The following is a 21,173-nucleotide window of genomic DNA, read 5'->3' as shown; positions in this document are numbered from 1 at the left end:
CTGGCCCAGCCCCAGCTATAAACCAGCAGATGGGAAGGTGTGTGTGTGTGTGTGTGTGTGTCTTCCTCAGCCTTCCAAATACAAATTTTTAAAAGAAAATTAAAAACAGTCAATATAATTCTTTTGCCTCCTTCATTCAAAACGGCTTTTGCTTATCCAGTCTCTTCTTTCCCTGTTCTTGACTAAGACTCCACCACAGGCAGCACAATTGCCTCCCCACCAGCTTCCAGGTGCTGGGCTCCCCTCTTCTATCTATCCCACACATCTCTGTCAAAATAAAGCTTGCAAGGTCAGAATAACCTTTCCAAAATAGTGCCCCTGACTTTCAAGAACCACACCCACCCTCCAGGGCTGGTCCTATCCGTTCTCAATCCACACCTGTTTCCAGCCTTCCTTAAAGAGCCTGACCACCCTCTCTGCCTGTCTGCTGACCAAACCTGTGACCAAGGCCTCATTAATGAAGTTGACAGATGCAGGGGAAGGGAGGGGAGGGGAGGGGAGGGGAGGGAAGGGAAGGGGATCACTCCAGAGTGCCTCCTGCAGAGTAGGTGCTCACAGTTTTAAGTGATTACGTGCTTTTTTTTTTTTTTTTTTTAAGATTTATGTATTTCTTTGAAAGGCAGAGTTTCAGAAGCAGAGGTTGGAGGGGGGAAGGGGTCTTCCATCTAGCTTGTTCACTCCCCAAATAGCCACAAAGACTGGAGCTGGGCCCATCCAAAGCCAGGAGCCTGGAACATCTTCCAGGTCTCCCACGCAGGTGCAGGGGCCTAAGGACCTACCTGGGCCATCCTCTACTGCTTTCCCAGGCCATAGCAGAGAGCTGGATTGGAAGTGAAACAGCCAGGACTCAAACCAGCGCCCACATGGGCTGCTGCCACAGTGCCGGCCCCTTAAGTGATTACGTTGTAATAGGATTGGGAATAGTAGAGGCCCAGGCCCACAGGCCAGCCCATAATCCCCAGGGACTTTCAGGATCTTGCTGTTATAGTTTGTTTACGTTGATTACTATTTGCGTTGCTGGGGAATCTTTAACTGTTTTCATAATTAACTAAATTGTGCTGAGGTTTTACTAGCTGGCCAGACACTAGGATGGGTATTTTTAAATGCATTATTTTCACCAAAAATATTTTTATTTCACACCACTTTTTTTTTAATGACTAATAATCCCGTTGCCCATATAAATTCTACTATCAGTGTTTTTGACTGCACATTGATTCAGACAGTACTGAAAGATGTAAAGGAAAAAGTAAAAGCCTCCCTCTGGTCCCATCAAGTTTTCCTTAAGAGAAGTCATTATTACCAGTTGTGTGAAATTCCAGAAAAACCTTTTATTTCACACCAGAGTATACCTAGGGATGCACTGACACACAGAGATCCTCTTATTTATGCCAAAAGGAGCCCTAATAATTTAGTGCCACCTAATAGACATATTTGTCTTGAGACACCTAGTGCTAAAAATACTACTACCTTCTCTTTATTGAAATATTCTAGCTAATACTCATATATGAACAAGGGTGACAGAATATTATTTTATAATTACTGATGAATTAATTACAAACTGAGAATCAGCAGTTGCTATTATTACAAAAAGAAAAGCAGTTGCTGGCGATCCCAGAAATCAGTCTTTCAGAGACATCTGCACTCCCACGTCTATTGCAGCACTATTCACATTAACCAAGGTATCAGATCCACCCAGGTGTCCATCAACAGATGAACAGATACAGACCATGGGCTCTATATACATTAGTGGAATATTATTCAGCCATTGAAAGGTTGAGATCCTGTCACTTGAAACAACATGGATGTACCCACAGCACAGAAAGACAAATACCACACATCTCACTCATATGTAGAGTCCAAAAGTGTTGATGTCTTAGAAGTTGAGAATAGAATGCTGGTTATCAGAGGCTGTGGAAAGGAGTGATACCTAGGGGTGGGCTGTGGGCACAATGTGAGTTAGACAGAAGGATTAGCTTCCGGTGTTCTGCTACACAATGGGGTGACTGTGGTTAGCAATAGTAGCAGAGGATACGCTAAGATTTTTAATGTTCTCACTACAGAGAAATGATAAATGTTTGCAGCAATGGATATGCTAACTCCTCTCATCAATTATTATACAACATATATGTATTGAAACATCATATTATATCATAAATATGAATAATTATCTATCAATAAGAAGTACAACAGAAACACAAAACAGGTAGCCATTATGTCTCCTGATGGAAAAAAAAAAAAAAAGTACCACCCATGAAGTAGTCTTGTCAGGGTTGAAAAGTGAATGCAAATCTACACAAGCCTCCAGTACTGAGAGGAGAGAGAGGACAAAGGGCCATGATGCACTACGCGGGAGGGAAGCAGTCAGCAAAGTCTACATTCCACTGCTGGAAAAGACCCATTTTCCTCAACAAAGGAATTACAAGGAAAAGGAGATGGACAGGAAACATTACAGTTAGATGACATATCAACCAATCACTGTATGTTGGATTTTTGGCTTCAGAGTCAAACAAAGTAATTTTTTTTAAGATCTATTTATTTATTTGAAAGTCAGAGTTACAAAGAGAGAGAAGGAGAGGCAGAGAGAGAGAGAGAGGTCTTCCATCTACTGGTTTACTCTCCAATTGGCCGCAATGGCCAGAGCTGCGCCGATCCAAAGCCAGGAGCCAGGAGCTTCTTCCGGGCCTCCTATGTAGGTACAGGAGTCCAAGTACTTGAGCCATCTTCCACTGCTTTCCCAGGTGCATTCGCAGGGAACTGGATTGGAAGAGGGGCAGCCTGGTCTCAAAGCAGTACCCATAAGGGATGACAGTGGCAGCTTTACCTGCTACGTCACAACACTGGCTTCCAAACAAAGATTTTTTTTTAAGATTTTATTTATTTATTAGAGAGGTAGAGTTATAGACAGTGAGAGGGAGAGACAGACAGAAAGGTCTTCCTTCCGTTGGCCACAACAGCCAGAACTGCACCAATCAGAAGCCAGGAGCTTCTTCTGGGTGCTTCTTCTAGGTCTCTCACACGGGTACAGGGCCCCAAGGACTTGGGCCATCTTCTACTGCTTTCCCAGGCCATAGCAGGGAGCTGGATTGGAAGAGGAGCAGCCGGAACTCGAACCGGCACCCATATGGGATGCTGGCCCCACAGGCAGAGGATTAACCTACTGCACCACAGCACTGGCCCCAAAACAACAAAGTAATTTTGTTTAAAGATTCATTTATTTACTTAAGAGGCAGAGTTACAGAGAGGGGGAGAGACAAAGCATTTTTTAAAAAATATATATTTATTTATTTGAAAGTCAGAGTTACACAGAGAGAGGAGAGGCAGAGAGAGAGAGGTATTCCATCTGCTGGTTCACTCCCCAGTTGGCCGCAACAGCCGGAACTGCGCCGATCCGAAGTCAGGAGCCAGGTGCTTCCTCCTGGTCTCCCATGCGGGTGCAGGGGCCCAAGGACTTGGGCCATCTTCCACTGTTTTCCCAGGCCATAGCAGAGAGCTGGATTGGAAGTGGAGCAGCCGGGTCTCGAACCGGTGCCCATATGGGATGCCAGCGCCTCAGACGAGGGCGTTATTCTGATGCACCACAGCACGAGACCCAAGACAAAGTATTTTTAAAAGATAAGACACATGAGGCAGGTAAAGCTGCCGCCTGCTGTGCCAGCATCCCTGTGGACACCAGTTCAAGTGAGTCCCGGCTGCTCCACTTCCAATCCTGCTCTCTGCTATGGCCTGGGAAAGCAGTGGAAGATGGCCCAGGTCCTTGGGCCGCTGCATTCGTTGGGAGATCCAGAAGAAGCTCCAGGCTGTTGTAGCCATTTGGGGAATGAACCAGCAGATGGAGGATCTCTCTCTCTCTCTCTCTCTCTCTCCTCTCTCCCTTCCTCCCTCCCTCCCTCTATAACTGCCTTTCAAATAAATAACTTAAAAAAAAAAGAAAACAAATCACATGTTGCCTGGGATTGCCTTCAAAATGCTGCAGAATGGTTGAGTGGATCATTGTTGAAGCTAGACAATGCACCCAGTGCCATCTGTGTATATGTTTGAATTTCTCAATTATCAAGAATTTAAAAGATAATTCTTTAGATTGTTAAGCATCACTAGACAAGCACTTTATCTTAAAGTTTTTCATTTTGGGGTTTTTGTTTTGTGTGTACATATAAAAGGGAATTTTGAGTTATTACTAAACTACACAAAAAAGATTACACCCCACGCAGGCACACGGTCATTAAGATGCCACTTGGGACCCCCACATCCCATTTCATAGTACCGGGATTCAAGTCCTGGCTCTACTCCTGATTCCAGCTGCCTGCTCATGTGCATCCTGGGAGGTAGCAAGTGATGGCTTAAGTACTTGGGTCCCCCCAACCACATGAGAGACCTGGATTGAGTTTCTGGCTCTTGATCAACCTGGCCCAGTCCCAGCTGTTGTAGGCATTTGTGGAGTGCACCACCAGATGGAAGCTCTGTGTGTGTGCATGCGTGTGGTGTGGGTGGGTGGGTGTGGGTGTGTGTACATATGTATCTTTCTGCTCTTCAAATAAAAATACATAAGTAAACAAAATTTAAAACAGTATTAATAGGTAATAAGCATTAATACAATTAGTAAATACACTCTTCACTCACATATATTAAATGAACCATCAAACTTGGTCGCATCAGTCAGAGAGACATTCTCTCAGTGAAGGGTCAGTCTCTGAAATGCAGACAGAACTCCAGAGCTTACTCCCTGATCACTGATGAGCCACGTTGGGGATTCAAGAGTCTCCCTCTTAAAGGCACAAGACTTCCCAGCCCACACTGTGAAGCCAGATAAGATATAGGCATTGCTACTGAAGTTTCACACTTTCATTTTACTATATTTTATTATTTTTTGAAGGCCATGCTGATGCTGTGAAGCCAGCCACGGGATGTTTGTGAGCCAGGTAAGTGATGGGGTTGAATCTGGCTGTCAAAGATGATTTTCACAGCAGAACAGAGAATGGGTTAGAGTGATTTTGAGCCAGGGGAAGAGGTGAAACCTTATCTCGCACTAGAATAGAATAGGCATTTGTGTATACACTCGTCTGTGAAACCAACATGCCAAAGTTAGACTGCATTAAAAAGTGGAGAAAGCACTAGCAAAAACACAGTTGTCCATCAAAAGGTGACTGGGTTATAACCAGTGTGACCCTACAACGGAATGCTACTCAGAAAGAAAAATAAAGAAATGAATTAGGAGACCTGTAGCAGTATGAATGAACCTCAATAGTGCTGAGTAAATGCAGGCAGACACAAAGAATACAGTGTGTGCTTCCATTTATATAAAATACAGAAAGCGCACACCATCTACAAAGTAACAATGGTTGCCTGAGGATGGGGATGGAGCAAAGAAGAACATTGGTGGAGGAGACAGAAGGGAAGGATTGTAGGAAACTTGGGGGATGATGGACATGCTCTTTATTTTTATTGTGGCGATGCTTTCAAAACTTAGCACATTGTAATTTAAATACACAGAGTTTATTGCATGCCAATTTCACAATAAAGTTGTTGGCTGACAGAAAAGTGAGTTACAAGGCCGGCACCGTGGCTCAATAGGCTAATCCCTGCCTTACGGTGCCGGCACACCGGGTTCTAGTCCCAGTCGGGGCGCCGGATTCTGCCCCGGTTGCCCCTCTTCCAGGCCAGCTCTCTGCTGTGGCCAGGGAGTACAGTGGAGGATGGCCCAAGTGCTTGGCCCTGTACCCCATGGGAGACCAGAAGCACCTGGCTCCTGCCTTCGGATCAGCACAGTGTGCCGGCCGCAGCGGGCTGGCCGCGGTGGTCATTGGAAGGTGAACCAAGGGCAAAGGAAGACCTTTCTCTCTGTCTCTCTCACTCTCTCTCACTGTCCACTCTGCCTGTCCAAAAAAAAAAAAAAAAAAAAGTGAGTTACAAAATGGTATTTGAGCTGGATCTTAAAAGGTATGGCCTTGACTGGAAAGCAAACTCTGGCCGAGCCAGACCTGGGAAAAAGCCAGCAGGTTCAGCAGGAGGTAAACAGACCATTTTGACTAGAGCAGAAAACCCCCATGGTAGAACAGTGGGAGACAGACCTGTGCAAGAACTGAGAGGCAGATGATAGATGCTGAAACCAGGCTTTAAGGGGTGTGCATTGCACTGCAGTTCCAGGCACTTGCTGAATGATTCTGGAGGAGTTATGCTTTCTAAGTCTGTTTCTTTCATCTGTAGAATAAGGCTGTTAACCATGGAACCTGTCTCTGTAAGGCAGCTATGAAGACTCTGTGGGGCAGTGCCTGTAAGTCATTTAGCAGGGAATCGGATGAACGCTCATGGTCAGGCATTCAGTAAGTACAATCACTGTTGCCTAGCCCAAGGTAAGCACATGCTGAAAGGCCTCTGGGCAGGAGAGAGAAATGGTCAGAGGTTGTTTAGGAGAGCAATCTCATCCGCGATGACTCCTCCAGACTGCCTTCCCTTCTCACCATCGCTGCCTCCCCAGTGACCATGCCCAAGGGGGAGTGCAGAACTGCCCACTCTGTGGGGACAAGCTGACCTGAGTGAGCTGCGGCCTCTGGAATGGGGACTGCCAGCCCCCACCACGCCCAGATTCACATCCAGGTCGCATTCTGAAGACGATAAAGCAGGTGGCTTTTTTTTTTCTTTATTTTAAAGCACAGCTATTTCCCCCCTAATCCAGGGAGGAGTCCAGGTTCTCAGAGAGCAGCCCTGCTTTCTTACATCCTTTTAGCACTAAACAAGGAGCTTTTTCTCCGGTGAGTTTCTGAGGAAAGGCCGCTCTGTGGCTCAGTTTCCCTCCCTGTCCAGTGGGAGATGACAAGTCTACCTACTTTAGGAGGCTCTTGTGAGAATGAGTGAATGTTGTGCATGAATCGGGAACACATGTTAAGTGTCAGTCGGTGTTAGCCCACCTTGGTTAAGGACTGTATGTCTTCCGCGTTGTTTGTAGTGCTTCTTCTTCATGCTCACGTATTTTGCAAGGACTGCGGAAAGCCTTGTGACAGCCTGGTTCAGCCCCATTGCCCATCTGGGGTAAAAGTTTGGCTGACAGCTTCTAAATATTCCTTCTCCAGCCTTTCCACACATGTACCCAGTGGTGACTGTCCCTGTCAATTTCACTTCATATATGGCCGATAAAAGGATATAGCAAAGCCTTAAAATGAGTTGGGCACTTTATTAATAACACAGCATCTACACAGATTTGAAAGCACACGCGCAGCAGGCTCGAGATCTCAGCCTATGATTTGCTATGTGGAGCACATCTGGGTTCACAAAACCCTTGCAATCAACTCCAGGAGCCCTGAGCAGAGTCCAGTTACTGAACACTCAGGACCTCCCCTGGCACCATCAAGGCTCGGACAGGAAGATTCGGTATTGCGTAATTGCATCAGATACGACCAAAATACACCTGTGATCACATCGCAGAAGACAAAAGCAGCGCTCGCTGTGTGAGGGATCTTGCAGCTCTGTCTGCTCTGCTTGTTAGGGCCTCCTGAAAAAGCAGCCGGGTTGGTGGGGATGAACTGAAAGCTCCTCCCAGTGTGAACAGAGGGTGAAGGCTCTTCTCGCTGACCACTGCTCTCAATTGAACGGAAACCTAAAACGGGTCACCCTAAAGCGGGTAGCCTGCGGGGAAGACCCGCTACTCCCGACTCCTCCCGATGCAAAAAAAAAAAAAAAAATCTTGGCACCAGGCCTCCCCCCACCCCTCACCCGCCCCAAAGCAGTTGCACCGAGGTGATTAACGACATATTTGGTCAAGGAGCTACAAAAACGTTTCCATCTTCATCGTATCTTCACATCTGATGGAAATAAACAGCGCCCACCCCCCACCAAGGAAGCGATTACGAAATTGGCGGGATAGAAAAACGAATCCGTAGATATCAGTTCAAGCCGTTTGTGTCCGATATCACTTCAAGCCGTTTGTGTCCGCTACGTGCCAGGCACTGATGGGCGCTGAAGATACGGAGGAAAAGCAGGCCAGCAGGGCCTTTGTCCCGGTTTGAAGAAAGACCATTAACGAGAAAGCAAATGAGCCAGCGAATTTCAGCCAGCTGCGTGGACGAAGATGAAAACACACAACAGACAGGGCCAAAGGGCAGGCTCCTGAGCGGATGCCGCTGGCAGCGGTTTTTAATCCCCGAGCTAAACCACCCGTGTCTTGCAGTGACCTGGGGCAGGCTTCCCAGCACAGAGCATTAAATGCAAAAATTATTTACGGACTTAAGGAATCCTAGGACTCTCCAAGCTACAACGTCAGAGGCGGAAAACAAAGTCTTTAAGAATTCTCGAGTGGCGCGAATTTTGAATATTCATGCCGCCCAATCAGGAAAAGTCTGACCCTCAGCGGCGCGGGCTCCGCCCCAGAGCACAGCACCGGTCACCCGCAGGCCCGCAGGCCCGCAGGCCGAGCCCTCCCCGCGCCGAGCTGGCCACCCCGCCGCTTTCGGTGCTAAGCTGCTGCTGTACACAGCGGCCGCCGGACGCGCCTACTTGTGTCCTGCAGTCTTCCTAAACCAATAGCTGCAATCAGCCACTCGAGTTTAAGACGGCCCAGCGTGTGTAACAAAGCCGCCCGGCCACTGCCGCAACGCAGAGGGGTAGGGGAGGGCCATCGCCGCTGTTAGGAGTGAAGACGCACTTGGCACTCAACGCAAGTCCAATCACGCGCCGAGAACCTCGGGGTCGGAACGTCTTAGAGAATGCCAAGTACTCCACCCCCACTACGTCTGGGCTGCAGTAACTTACTTGTGCGAAGGGACTAAGGGGGGACGTTATGTGAACACGGCTCTTTCCCGATCAGATGGGTGGCTCTGAAAAGAGCCTTTGTGGGTTAGCGGCACGGCAGGGCCTCACTTGGAGCTGGTGTACTTGGTGACAGCCTTGGTGCCCTCGGACACGGCGTGCTTGGCCAGCTCGCCGGGCAGCAGCAGGCGCACAGCCGTCTGGATCTCCCGGGACGTGATGGTCGAGCGCTTGTTGTAGTGCGCCAGGCGCGACGCCTCGCCGGCGATGCGCTCGAAGATGTCGTTGACGAACGAGTTCATGATGCCCATGGCCTTGGACGAGATGCCGGTGTCGGGGTGCACTTGCTTGAGCACCTTGTACACGTAGATGGAGTAGCTCTCCTTGCGGCTGCGTTTGCGCTTCTTGCCGTCTTTCTTCTGCGCCTTGGTGACAGCTTTCTTGGAGCCCTTCTTGGGCGCGGGCGCGGACTTGGCTGGCTCGGGCATGGTAAACACCACACCAACGCGATACAGCGGGGAAAAGGAATAAGAGGATGGGCGGGCCTGATCCTCTTATAACCATCTTATGCAAATTAGGAATCAAAATGGCTTTCGTTTCCATTGGTCCGTGCAGGAAAGTTGCGTTTTCGGTAAAAGCCTGCGTAATGACAACAGCTCGACTTTATTGGCTGTTTCTGAAGCCACATTAGGACCAATGAGAAGCTCGTTCCTGACCCCACCCCCAGGGAAGCTTATAAAGGCTTTCTTCGTGGGTTCCTTTCAATCTTGTTTTGTTGCGAGGTTCTGCGCCCTAGCTGGGTTTGGTTTCTTTTTCTTAACTATGTCTGGTCGTGGCAAGCAAGGAGGCAAGGCCCGCGCCAAGGCCAAGTCGCGGTCGTCGCGCGCCGGGCTGCAGTTCCCCGTGGGCCGGGTGCACCGGCTGCTGCGCAAGGGCAACTACGCCGAGCGCGTCGGCGCCGGCGCGCCCGTCTACATGGCGGCCGTGCTCGAGTACCTGACGGCCGAGATCCTGGAGCTGGCGGGCAACGCGGCGCGCGACAACAAGAAGACGCGCATCATCCCGCGCCACCTGCAGCTGGCCATCCGCAACGACGAGGAGCTCAACAAGCTGCTGGGCAAGGTGACGATCGCGCAGGGCGGCGTGCTGCCCAACATCCAGGCTGTGCTGCTGCCAAAGAAAACCGAAAGCCACAAAGCCAAAAGCAAATAAATTTGACGACCTGAACCAAAGACCAAAGGCTCTTTTTAGAGCCACCCAAGTTGTCAAAGAAAGAGCTAACGCGCTGCTTGTTATCAGCCCTCCGCTTGACACTGTGGTGGCTCTTAAAAGAGCCTTTTGGGTGGACGGGAGTGGTGTCACGCCTAATCAATCACTTGCTCTTGCCAGGCTTGTGGCTCTCCGTCTTCTTGGGGAGCAGCACGGCCTGGATGTTGGGCAGCACGCCGCCCTGCGCGATGGTGACACCCCCGAGTAACTTGTTGAGCTCCTCGTCATTTCTCACGGCCAGCTGCAGGTGGCGCGGGATGATGCGCGTCTTCTTGTTGTCGCGCGCCGCGTTGCCCGCCAGCTCCAGGATCTCGGCCGTCAGGTACTCGAGCACGGCCGCCAGGTACACCGGGGCGCCGGCGCCGACGCGCTCGGCGTAGTTGCCCTTGCGCAGCAGCCGGTGCACCCGGCCCACGGGGAACTGCAGCCCGGCGCGCGATGACCGCGACTTGGCCTTGGCGCGCGCCTTGCCGCCTTGCTTTCCGCGTCCAGACATGACGGCTAAAAACCTGATTTCAGCTTGTTTTTCTAGGAGAGGCTATGGAAAGGATAGGCAATTTGATGTAATTTATAAGAGCTACCAGGAGGGGTGAAGGGAGGCAGTTTTATTGGCCGAGAGCGGCAGCCAATAGGAAAGCGGCACTCGGCCTTTCGGTTTGCATCCTGCGGCTGCGAGGAAATGACGGCTTTTGTATCTACCTACCAATCGCTGAGAGCCACATTAAAGCCCCTTATTTGCATGCCAGGATTTTTAAAGAGAGAAGGTTTTTTTTTTTTTTAAATGCTTTCTTTTTCACTGAGTGGCAACATGTGGGGTTTCTTTTACTCCACATTAGGGTAATGGAACTCCATAAAAGACCCCCAAAGGACTCTCAGAGGGAAAGCCCTCCCTCGCAAGGTACCGGGTTGTGAAACCGAGTGTCCCCTGAGGCCTAATGACCGAGGCCCGCCCTTCCTGCCGTGTCACAGCCAGACTCTCTCGGTAAACATTATTACGGCTGTCTCCTGTCAGCTCAGTGCAGCCGCTGGCCTCAGAGTGGCTTCGCCCTCCCTCCGCCACCCACCTGTGCCCCTCGCCACCCACCTGTGCCCCTCGGAATCGGGTTTGGCTAACGGGCAGAATTGGTCTGCCGTCCTGCTCGTGACCTCCAGGAGGCGTCCTAGGCCGCCTTAGAATTCGTCCCCTAGGCGTTCAACATGTGCCCCACCCACCCACCACACACACACACACACACACACACACACACACGTTTCTTACCTCTCTGGCTTCGCTTGTCCTGGGCCTATTCCTCTGCCATCTCTAAAAACGCGATTCTGCTTTGACTCTGCTCTGCCTATCCCCAGGCCACTCTTCCCGACATTTTCCCCGTTTCAACTAACGCACTAGTTTGTTTCAAATGCTCAGTCCCTTCTGTCTGCTTCATGGATGCTTCGCCCTGTTGGTCCCAGCAAGCACCTCCGACTCAACTTCATGAGGCTGACGCTGTGGCCTGGCGCGTTAAAGCCCCGGCCTGCAAGCAGCGCCATCATCCCAAACGGGCGGCAGTTCAAGTCCTGGCTGCTCCACTGCCCATCAGCTCCCTACTAATGCACCTGGGAAAGCAGCAGAGGATGGCCCAAGTCCTTGGGCCCCTGCACCCACGTGGGAGACCCAGAAGAAGCTCCTCCTGGCTTCTGGCTTCGCATCAGCTCAGCTCTGGCAATTACAGCTATTTGGGGGAGTGAACCAGCATATGGAAGACTTCTCTCTCTGTAATTCTGTGTTTCAAATTAACAAAAATAAATCTAAAGAACAAAAAACTCAACTGCCGCCTATCCAAACAGCAAACTCATGCAAACAACCCCTCCCTCTTGCTCTGAATTATACCAACATCTAGGACCTACTCTACTCTTCCCTTCATCTCAACAGCATGTCTTTACTGTAACTTCCTCGGCCATTTTTTCTTGCTTCCCTCATCTGCTTCACCACCCTCTTGGAACTTGGCCATGAGGCTCCACAGGCTGTCAGGCTCCACAGACCGGCAGGCGCCCTCCACCTGCCCCTGCTTCCCTCCTGAAAGCCCCTCTGTCTCCTGCTCCCATCTCAGGGAGCTCTACACCCCCGACTCTGTTTTCATTCTTTCCTTAGGAGCCTATAAGGGCAGGAGGTGGAATGCTTTGGACAAAAGGACACACTTAAATTCTGGCCTTGAAGACTTTTTCTGAAGCTCTCTTTGGTATCCTCACCTTTATTCAACCAGCATGCGTTGCGTGTGTGCTGTTGGGCATTGAGTGTACAGGTCATGGAGGCTAGTACGGAGAAGTCTGTGATGAAATATCTCCAGAACATGGAGAGAATCTGGCAAGGTCTGAGTTAAATGTGAGTTAAATCAGTCAGTACCAGCCATCTGTGGAGATTACCCCTGGTAAGAATGCAGGCATAGATTTGGGGACCACCAAGGTCCAGTCAAAGGTGTTGAGGGTGTTCCCTCAATAGTAGACTATAACTGAAACAAGTCAAACCCAGTTGATTATATCATTTGAAAAGATGAGTATGTTAGCAGGAAAGTGTGGGTCTTGCAGGCAGTTATAGGAGGAATACGCTGTTTGTCCAGTCCGGAGTGTGTGTCTTGTAGCCACAAAGGCTTGAGCTGCTTGAGATGCCCACAGTAACAGCCTTTTCTCAAGGCCTGGGTGAACTCTCTGCAGAGCTCAGAGTCTGTGCTCAGTGAACAACTTTCTGCTTATTCTACTCCAAGATAAAAACATGAGCCTGAAACGGGGAGAGACAGTTATGGGAAGATACATCAATCACCAGAAGTCAATGAATTTGCATTCTGAATCAGTAATTTATTTCCTGAGTATTCTATTAGTGTGGATTCCTCCCCAAGAAGCTAGGCAATTACTAATAATGTCAACTTTTCAGCCCTACCAGGCTGAGAATAAAACCCAGGTAACAGGGACCCCATCACAACGGTGGTACCCTAAGAGGCCATGCTTGAGAGGCTGATGACCACCCTTTCTCTCTCTCTCTCTAAAAAAAAAAAAAAAAAAAAAAAAAAGATTTATGTTATCTATTTGATATTTGAAAGGCAGAGTTACAGAGACAGAGGGAGAGAGATAAAGAGATCTTCCATCTGCTGGTTCACTCCCAGAACAGCCACAGCAGCTGGGGCTGGGCCAGACTGAAGCCAGGAGCCAGGAGCTTCCTCCAAGTCTCCCTTGTGGGTGCAGGGGAGCCAGGAGCTTCCTCCGAGTCTCCCTTGTGGGTGCAGGGATCCAAGCCCTCGGCCCATCTGCTGCTTTCCTAGGCCATTAGCAGAGAGCTGGATCAGAAGTGGAGGCACCAGGACTGGAAGCAGCACCCATATGGGATGCCCATGTTGCAGTCAGAAGCTTAAGTTGCTGTGCCACAACAGTGGCCCCCTCCCTTTCTATTTGAGCTCTGTTTTGTTTGTCTATTTTGGTGCTCTGTGCTGTGAGGAAGAGTGAAGGGAAAGGAGATTTGCTGCAGCTTACTAAGTAACAAGGCCTGTGTTACAAAGCAGATATAACTGTTTCACAGAAAAGGAACTGAGGCTCAGTAGGATTAAGGCATTTGCCAAAGGTCACACAGCAGCTGATTAAGACGTGGCTGTGGCACTCTATGTGAAGCCACTGCCCACCATGCCCGCATCCTATATGGGCGCCAGTTCATGTCTCAGCTGCTCTGCTTCTCATCCAGCTCCTTGCTAATGTGCCTGGGAAAGCAGCAGATGGTCCGAGTGTTTGGGCTCCTGTCACCCATGTGAGAGACCTGGATGGAGTTCCTGGCTCCAGATTTTGACCTGGCCAAGCCCTGGCCGACCATTGCAGCCATTTGGGGAGTGAACCAGCAATTGGAAGACCTCTCTATCTCTCCTTCTCTCTCCCTCTCTCTAATTCTGCCTTTTAAATACGTAAATAAAATTTTTAAAAAAAGACATGATTAGTAACAAAGTCTGCTTGACTCAAAGAATATACTCTTCACTAATTCTATTTTAGGCTTAATGAAGTCACTTATCCAGACTTGCTTTCTTCGAGAGAGAGAGAGAGAGAGAGAGAGAATTAGATTTAATACTTTAGACTCCAAACCAAACTTCATTAGATAGGTCTAAATGGGCAAATACCCTACAGATTATACAGACTCAATTAGTATATACTGCTCCCCAGAGCTCCTTTCCCAGCACTCTTTCCAGACTATTATAAAATGAAATAGAGCAGGCCATTTGTAAAAGCATACGCCATCGCAGACAAACAGGCTGGATCTTATTTCCTTTACTGCCTCTGGGATTTTTCACCATAGGCAACTGAGTTTCTTCCCAGGCAATTTGGTTAAACATTTGTTTTGCACTGCAGCTCCTGACTACAATTCCCACACCATCCCACTTCTCATTTCCCCTCGCCACCCCACCCCCTCCAGGCTGAGATGCACACCGTTCACAGGAGGAGTAAGACCTCTGCACAGCCCCCTGCCACTACACACGTGGCTGCCTCTACTGCGTCATCCTTCTCCCGACCTAGCAAAATCTTCACTGGTCCAGTTTCATCCCAGACACCCCTCGCTTCAGGATGCCTCACTCTTTGCACACAGCCGTGATGCGGCCCATCTCTGTGCACATCTGCCGACAGCATTTCCATTCTGCTCTGATGTTGCTCTCACTCCTTTCCATAACTATTTCAAGGCAGAGACCATCTCTTCCTTGAATTCTTTAAGCAGTAGCTCTTGATTCCTTCGGTCTGGCTCTTAACAGGTTAACTAAATGTATCTGGTATGAAGACTATACTCTTAGGAAATCAGCATTTTCTTTCCTAAAATATTTCTCTTTAGTCAACTACTGTTCCGCAAGTGCCCACCATAAATAGTACACTGTGGCAGATAGAACGATGGAACATACAATAGAAGCTCATCAATTAAATAAAAATAATATACCATGACGCAACAGACTTGTTCAAATAAATGTAAAGAACCCAGTAAATAGGCAGGAACCTTCGAGATCCCAAAGCCAGATTAGGAGACTGTGATGGTTAATGTTATGTGTCAACTTGACTGAGCCAAATAGGCAATAAAACATTATTTCCCGGTGTACCTGCCAGGGTATTTCCAAATTAGCATCTGAATTGGCTGAGAAAAGAGGACCCACCACCACCACCAATGCTGGTGGGCACCATCCAGTCCATTATGGGCCTTAGCAAAGACCAAAAAGACAAGGGCAGGACAGACTCATTCTCGTGCCCATGGACATCGCACTCCTGGGTCTTGGGCCTTCAGACTTGGGTCGGGCCTCTCGGCATCAGCTCGGTTCTTAGGCCTGCAGGCTCCGATCCACAGTTACACTCTTGGCTTCCCTGGGTCTCAGGCCTTTGGGTTTAGACTGTAAAACACCACTGGCATTCCTGGTTCTCCAGCCCGCAGATCATGGGGCTGCCCAGCCTCCACAAGCTTATGAGCCGAGTCCTCCTAACAGATCTCCTGTCTTTGCACCTCTCTAGCTCCCTGTCTGTCCTGTGGTTCTGTTTCTCTGGAGAAGTCAAGAGCCCTGATTAAGGCCTGAAGCCTGACTCTCTGGGTTGTTTTCCAGATCTGAGACCAGGGGCAAGTTAGCTAACCTCTAAGAGTCTCTGCTTCCTCATGTGAAGCAAGGGTGATAACCGTAACTACTTTATGGGGCTATTATAAGAATTAAAAGAGTTGATAAATGTCAGACATTATGAATGGTACCTGCCACCAACAAAGCAGGGGTATCCCAAAGCTTCTTTGGATGAATTTGTCATTGTAAAAATAAACATTGGGTTTATCCTACAGCCCAGTAATTCCACTTCTGGATATAAGCAAACAGAAATGAACGTTCATCTCCAACAAAATGTGTACACAAGAATGCAGTAGGATCTGTGCACTGTCCTTCACAACGCCAATTCAATGAACAAATTACTGCCACGGATGTGGATGACTCATGATACATATAGGTGTACTTACGCAAGATGAAGCTGTACCTATAAGATTTGTAAATTACTTATGGGTAAATTAGACCTCAACAAGAACAAAGTTTAAAATATTTATTTATTTATTTGAAAGTCAGAGTTACAGCAAGAGAGAGAGAGACAGAGTGAGAGATCTTCCATCCACTGGTTCACTCCCCAGATGGCCACAAAATGGCTAAGGCTGAGCCAGGCAGAAGCCAGGAGCTTCATCCAGGTTCCCCACGCAGGTACAGGGGCCCAAGCCCTTGGACCATCCTCCACTGCTTTCCCAGGTACATTAGCAGGGAGCTGGATCAGAAGTGGAGCAGCCTGGTCTCTAAGCGGTGCCCATATGGGATGCTGGCATCACAAACGACAGTTTACCCACTATACCATGACACCAGCCCCATAAACTAATTTTTTAATGAAAAAATATTGAGGTAATCATCATAAGGAGAAACACTAAGTACTTTGTCAAGCATCCCAACCTGATGTTACAGATTAGTGTTTAGTGGTGTTTGTTTTGTTTGATTATACAAGAGGTAGCTTAATTTGTTTTCACTTCATGTATGAGACATGAATGGAACAGTTGGAAAATTCTGAGTAAGGTCTGTAGATTAAATAATAATACTATAACCATGTTAATTTCCACAGTATAACAATTATATTCCGGGGAATAATTGGGAAAAAATTCCTTTTTATTTTCAGAAGCACATGTATATAAATATATATTAGTCAAGGTTCTCCAGAGAAGCGGAATCAATAGGTGATACTAGATTGGTTGATTCTAAGGAATTAGCTCTTTGATAATGGAGGATAGCAAGGCCCAAGTTTCCCAAGATCTTCAGGGTGAATTGGCAAGCTGGTGACCCAGGAGAGTGGGTGGTATAGCTCCAGTTCAAGTCCAGGGCCTGAGAATGGTGCACTTCCAGTCCAGAGGCCAGGTTCAAGACCTAGGAGAAGGCAGTGCTTCAGTTTTGAGACTGAAAGCAGGAAAAAGCCAATGGTCCAGTCCCAAGACAACTGAACAGGAGGAAGTCTCTCTTATCCAGAAGAGGGTCAGACTTTTTGTTCTATTGAACTGATTGGATGAGGCCCACTCACATTAGGGAGAGCAATTTGCTTTACTTAGCCCTAATTGCATTTAAAACACCAAGAATATGTTTGGTGGCCAGCGCCGCGGCTCAATAGGCTAATCCTCCGCCTTGCGTCACTGGCACACCGGGTTCTAGTCCCGGTCGGGGCGCCGGATTCTGTCCCGGTTGCCCCTCTTCCAGGCCAGCTCTCTGCTGTGGGCTGGGAGTGCAGTGGAGGATGGCCCAGGTGCTTGGTCCCTGCACCCGCATGGGAGACCAGGAGAAGCACCTGGCTCCTGCCAGATCAGCGCGGTGCACCGGCCACAGCGAGCCGGCCGTGGCGGCCTTTGGAGGGTGAACCAACGGCAAAGGGAGGACCTTTCTCTCTGTTTCTCTCTCACACTGTCCACTCTGCCTGTCAAAAAAAAAAAAAAAAAAAAGAATATGTTTGGCAAAATAGCTGGGCACTCATATCTCAAGCAAGCGGAAACATAAAATTAATCATCACTTGTGATTTAGAGGTAATGAGTTTTATCTTTGAAACTTTTAAATGGTTCAGGAAAAACTATATATGTAGGTAGATACATAGTAAACCTGATAAAATGTTAATATTTGAGTAATTTGAGTATCAATATGAAAGATATATAGAAATTATTTACTATTTTTGTAACTTCAGATGCACAAACCTGGCAATTTTTCTTGAAAATCCCTTTCCCATAGTTAACCTATTACTACATCCTATGGATTTTACTTTCCTAATATACAAGTATATCTTGTAGCCACAATTTTTTTCCCTCACCACTCCCTTCACCTTGGTCCAAGCCAGCATCTCTCACCGACGCTGCTTCACTAACCTCCCAACTGGTCTCTGTTTCCATGGTTGTTTCCTCTGCAATCCATTCTCCACACTGCAGCCAATGCTCTTTGAAAAATAAAATTTAATGTCAGCTGGATGCAATACATGATCCCTGATTGTATTTCTGAAAATTAAACTTTATAAAGGGCACTGTCATAGCCCATTTGTGCTTCTATAACAAAATACCACAGACTGGGTAGCTTACAAAGAACAGAGATGTATTCTCACAGTTCTGGAAGCTGGTAAGTCCAAGATCAAACCACTAGCAGGTTCAGGATCTAGTGAAAGCCAGTTCCTCATAAATGGTGCCACCCAGACACAGGGCAGAAGGGATAAACTTGCCCCATCAAGCCCTTTTATAAGGCACTAATCTACTCATGAAAACACAGCCCTCAGGGTCTAATCATTTCCTACAGGTCCCACCCCTTAAAACCAATACAATGGTGATTATGTTTCAATATTAATTTGGGTTTTTTTTTGTTATTTTTAAAGATTTATTTTATTTTTTTTGAAAGACAGAGTCACAGAGAGAGGTAGAGACAGAGGGCGAAGTCTTCCATCTGCTGGCTCACTCCCCAGATGGCCTCAATGGCCGGAGCTGCACCGATCCAAAGCCAGGAGCCAGGAGCTTCTTCCGGGGTCTCCCACGGGGGTGCAGGGGCACAAGGACTTGGGCCATCTTCCACTGCTTTCCAGGCTATAACAGAGAGCTGGATTGGAAGAGGAGCAGCCAGGACTAGAACTGGCACCCATATGGGAAACTGACGCTTCAGGCCAGGGCTTTAACCCACTGCGCTACAGCGCGGCCCTTCAACATTAATTTTGAAGAGACATATTCAAACCATGGCAGAAAATAGAGGCCAGTGGGGAAACTTGAATATTGACTCTATCTTAGTAATACTGTATGAATATCAAATGTCTTAGCTGTGAAAATGGCATTGTGGTTATACAGGAAAATGTCCTTGCTCTTAGAGATATATGTTGAAAATACATAGCAGAGAAATGTAAAGAATTTCACACATGGACGGAGTAGGAATAAGTGTCCCATATTAGAGTACCTGGGTTTCAGTCCAAGCTCTGGCTTCCAATTGCAGCTTCTTGCTAAGGCAAGCCTAGGATGCAACAAGTAATGACTCAAGCAGTTGGGTCCCTGCCACCAGTGTGGGAGAGCTGGATTGAATCCCAGCTCCCGCTTTACCCAATCCCAGCAACTCCAGCCATTGTGGGCATTTGGGGAATAAACTAGAGAATAGGGGATGCTCCCACCCTGCTACCTCCCAAACAATTTTAACTTAAAAATATAAAAAAAAATTGCCCCTAACTCAAGTCATTCAGCAAAAATATTTATTATTACTGCTATTACACACATACGTACATATTGAAGAGCAAGTCGGGCAAAATGTTATCAATAAATCAAGGTAACTGACCAGAAGGTAAATGAGTCGCTCATTGTACTAGTCTTGCAAACTTTCTTGAAGTTTTAAATTTTTTAAAAGGCTAGGGAAAATATTGTGTTATTATATGTTAAACTTCTTGAATATGATAAAGGTATTGTGTTTACATAGAATATCCTTGTTCTTAGGAAATACATGTTGGAGAACTTAGCAATGAAATGTCATCCATCTGCAACTTATTTTCAAATTGCTCAGCTGAAAAAGTATATAAATGCATCTTAAAACTACATATGAAAGCCGGCGCTGTGGCTCAATAGGCTAATCCTCTGCCTTGCGGTGCTGGCACACCGGGTTCTAGTCCCGGTCGGGGCGCCAGATTCTGTCCCGGTTGCCCCTCTTCCAGGCCAGCTCTCTGCTGTGGCCCGGGAGTGCAGTGGAGGATGGCCCAAGTCCTTGGGCCCTGCACCCCATGGGAGACCAGGATAAGTACCTGGCTCCTGCCATCGGATCAGCGCGGTGCGCCAGCTGCAGCGGCCATTGGAGGGTGAACCAACGGCAAAAGGAAGACCTTTCTCTTTGTCTCTCTCTCTCACTGTCCACTCTGCTTGTCAAAAAAAAAAAAAAAAAACCTACATATGAAGTGATTAAACATATAAGTATATAATATATAAATTAAAAGTGGTGAATTTCATGGAAGTTAGATGGCATTGTTTTGGACTATTCAGCTTTTTTGTGCTTGAAATTTTCCAAAATACGAACTTGGGGGATGGTGTTGTGGCGTAGCAGGTTAAGCCTCTGCCGATATAGGCGCCGGTTCTAGTCCCAGCTGCTCCACTTCCGATACAGCCCCCTATTAATGTGCCTGGAAAAGTAGCCCTGCACCCACCTCGGAGACCTGGAAGAAGCTCCTTGATCCTGGTTTCAGCCTGGCCCAGCCCCACCCCAGCTGTTGCAGCCATTTGGGGAGTGAACTCACGTATGTTTCTCCCTCTCTCTGTTTCTCTCCTCTTCTCTCTAACTGCCTTTGAAATAAAGAAAAAAAATCAAAAAATTAATATCTTTAAAAAATAATAAATAAGAAGTTGGGGAGCAATACTGAGAAGGCACATAAATATGTAAAATATTAAGGATACAAAACAAAATTAAATAAATTTGAAAGTTATATTTCATCTTGTAAAAAAAACTAATCTTCCTGCACCCGTGCTTAAAACCCTCTGTGGCTCCCCACTGCTCCTGGGCTTAGATAAAATCATGCGACAAGGCCCGCATGGGCCCACCCAAAAGACTGCCCTCTCCCCAACATCGCTGCTCCCTGGGCCTGCTCCCTACAGACCCACAGTAACGGCTCTGGAAGGAACTTCAAAGTTCCCTCCTCCTGACCTGTGCACGTGGAGCTACCCCAGCCTGGCTGCAAGGGAAAGGCGATCTCTCGTGCCATCTCTCGTGCCATCTCTCCAGCTCTGCTCCCCTAAATCTCCTCCTGGAAGTGTGCTGGGCCTGCGACCCCACCCCCACTTCTGAAGGACGCGCCTGCTTAGCTTCCCTTGCTTCGTTTCATCAGAACACTTAGCACTTGGTATGGCAGCCGCCCTCTCATTTGTCCATCTTCTTCAGGATTCTGTAAACTAGGCCAGGGCCTGGTCTACGCCCCAGCATTGGTCCAACATTATTCCGGCACACAGCAATCGTGTACTCAATAAATGGAACAGACTTCCGTTCTCTTGTATGTAAAATAAAGGAGTTGGGCTTGTTGATCCACAAGATCTGTTGGCAATAAAATACATCGCATACTCTCACCGCGGGAAATCCTTTTTTCTTTGCTCGGGTTCCTCCCGGGGCGGGGCGGGGTGGGGAGGCGGGGGAAGATGTCGGAGACTACAATTC

General features: G+C 47.9%; 3 protein-coding genes and 1 long non-coding RNA gene across 7 annotated transcripts; 1 reads left to right on the top strand and 3 right to left on the bottom strand.

Annotated features, from left to right (window-relative positions):
* Window positions 1–7,145: 7,145 nt before the first annotated feature.
* On the bottom strand, window positions 7,146–9,363 carry LOC100351672 (histone H2B type 2-E). Its single transcript, XM_008264504.4, has one exon. The coding sequence runs from the start codon at window positions 9,222–9,224 to the stop codon at window positions 8,844–8,846; it is 381 nt and encodes a 126-aa protein (XP_008262726.1). The 5' UTR covers window positions 9,225–9,363; the 3' UTR covers window positions 7,146–8,843.
* Window positions 9,304–9,997, top strand: LOC100357913 (histone H2A type 2-C). The gene has a single exon (XM_002715370.6). The coding sequence runs from the start codon at window positions 9,304–9,306 to the stop codon at window positions 9,946–9,948; it is 645 nt and encodes a 214-aa protein (XP_002715416.5). The 3' UTR covers window positions 9,949–9,997.
* H2AC21 (H2A clustered histone 21) lies at window positions 9,500–11,993 on the bottom strand. Its single transcript, XM_089300013.1, has one exon. The coding sequence runs from the start codon at window positions 10,499–10,501 to the stop codon at window positions 10,109–10,111; it is 393 nt and encodes a 130-aa protein (XP_089156139.1). The 5' UTR covers window positions 10,502–11,993; the 3' UTR covers window positions 9,500–10,108.
* A 205-nt stretch (window positions 11,994–12,198) lies between these two features.
* LOC108177676 (uncharacterized) lies at window positions 12,199–21,168 on the bottom strand. Of its 4 annotated transcripts, none has more exons than XR_016210640.1 (4): window positions 20,670–21,128; window positions 20,176–20,311; window positions 17,894–17,961; window positions 12,199–12,757 (listed from the first exon to the last, which is right to left on the bottom strand). It is a non-coding gene; the product is annotated as an uncharacterized LOC108177676 (long non-coding RNA). The 4 variants fall into 4 exon arrangements; XR_007924291.3 differs by lacking the exon at window positions 12,199–12,757 and adding an exon at window positions 16,045–16,916 and having other exon boundaries at window positions 21,087–21,168; XR_007924290.3 differs by lacking the exon at window positions 12,199–12,757 and adding an exon at window positions 16,045–16,916.
* Between the last annotated feature and the right edge of the window lie 5 nt (window positions 21,169–21,173).

Source organism: Oryctolagus cuniculus, chromosome 7 (assembly GCF_051225735.1).
Source record: "Oryctolagus cuniculus isolate XC-2025 breed Fujian yellow rabbit chromosome 7, ASM5122573v1, whole genome shotgun sequence".
NCBI lineage: Eukaryota > Metazoa > Chordata > Mammalia > Lagomorpha > Leporidae > Oryctolagus > Oryctolagus cuniculus.
Note: the sequence above shows the minus strand (reverse complement) of the source record. Positions and strands in the feature narration are given on the sequence as shown.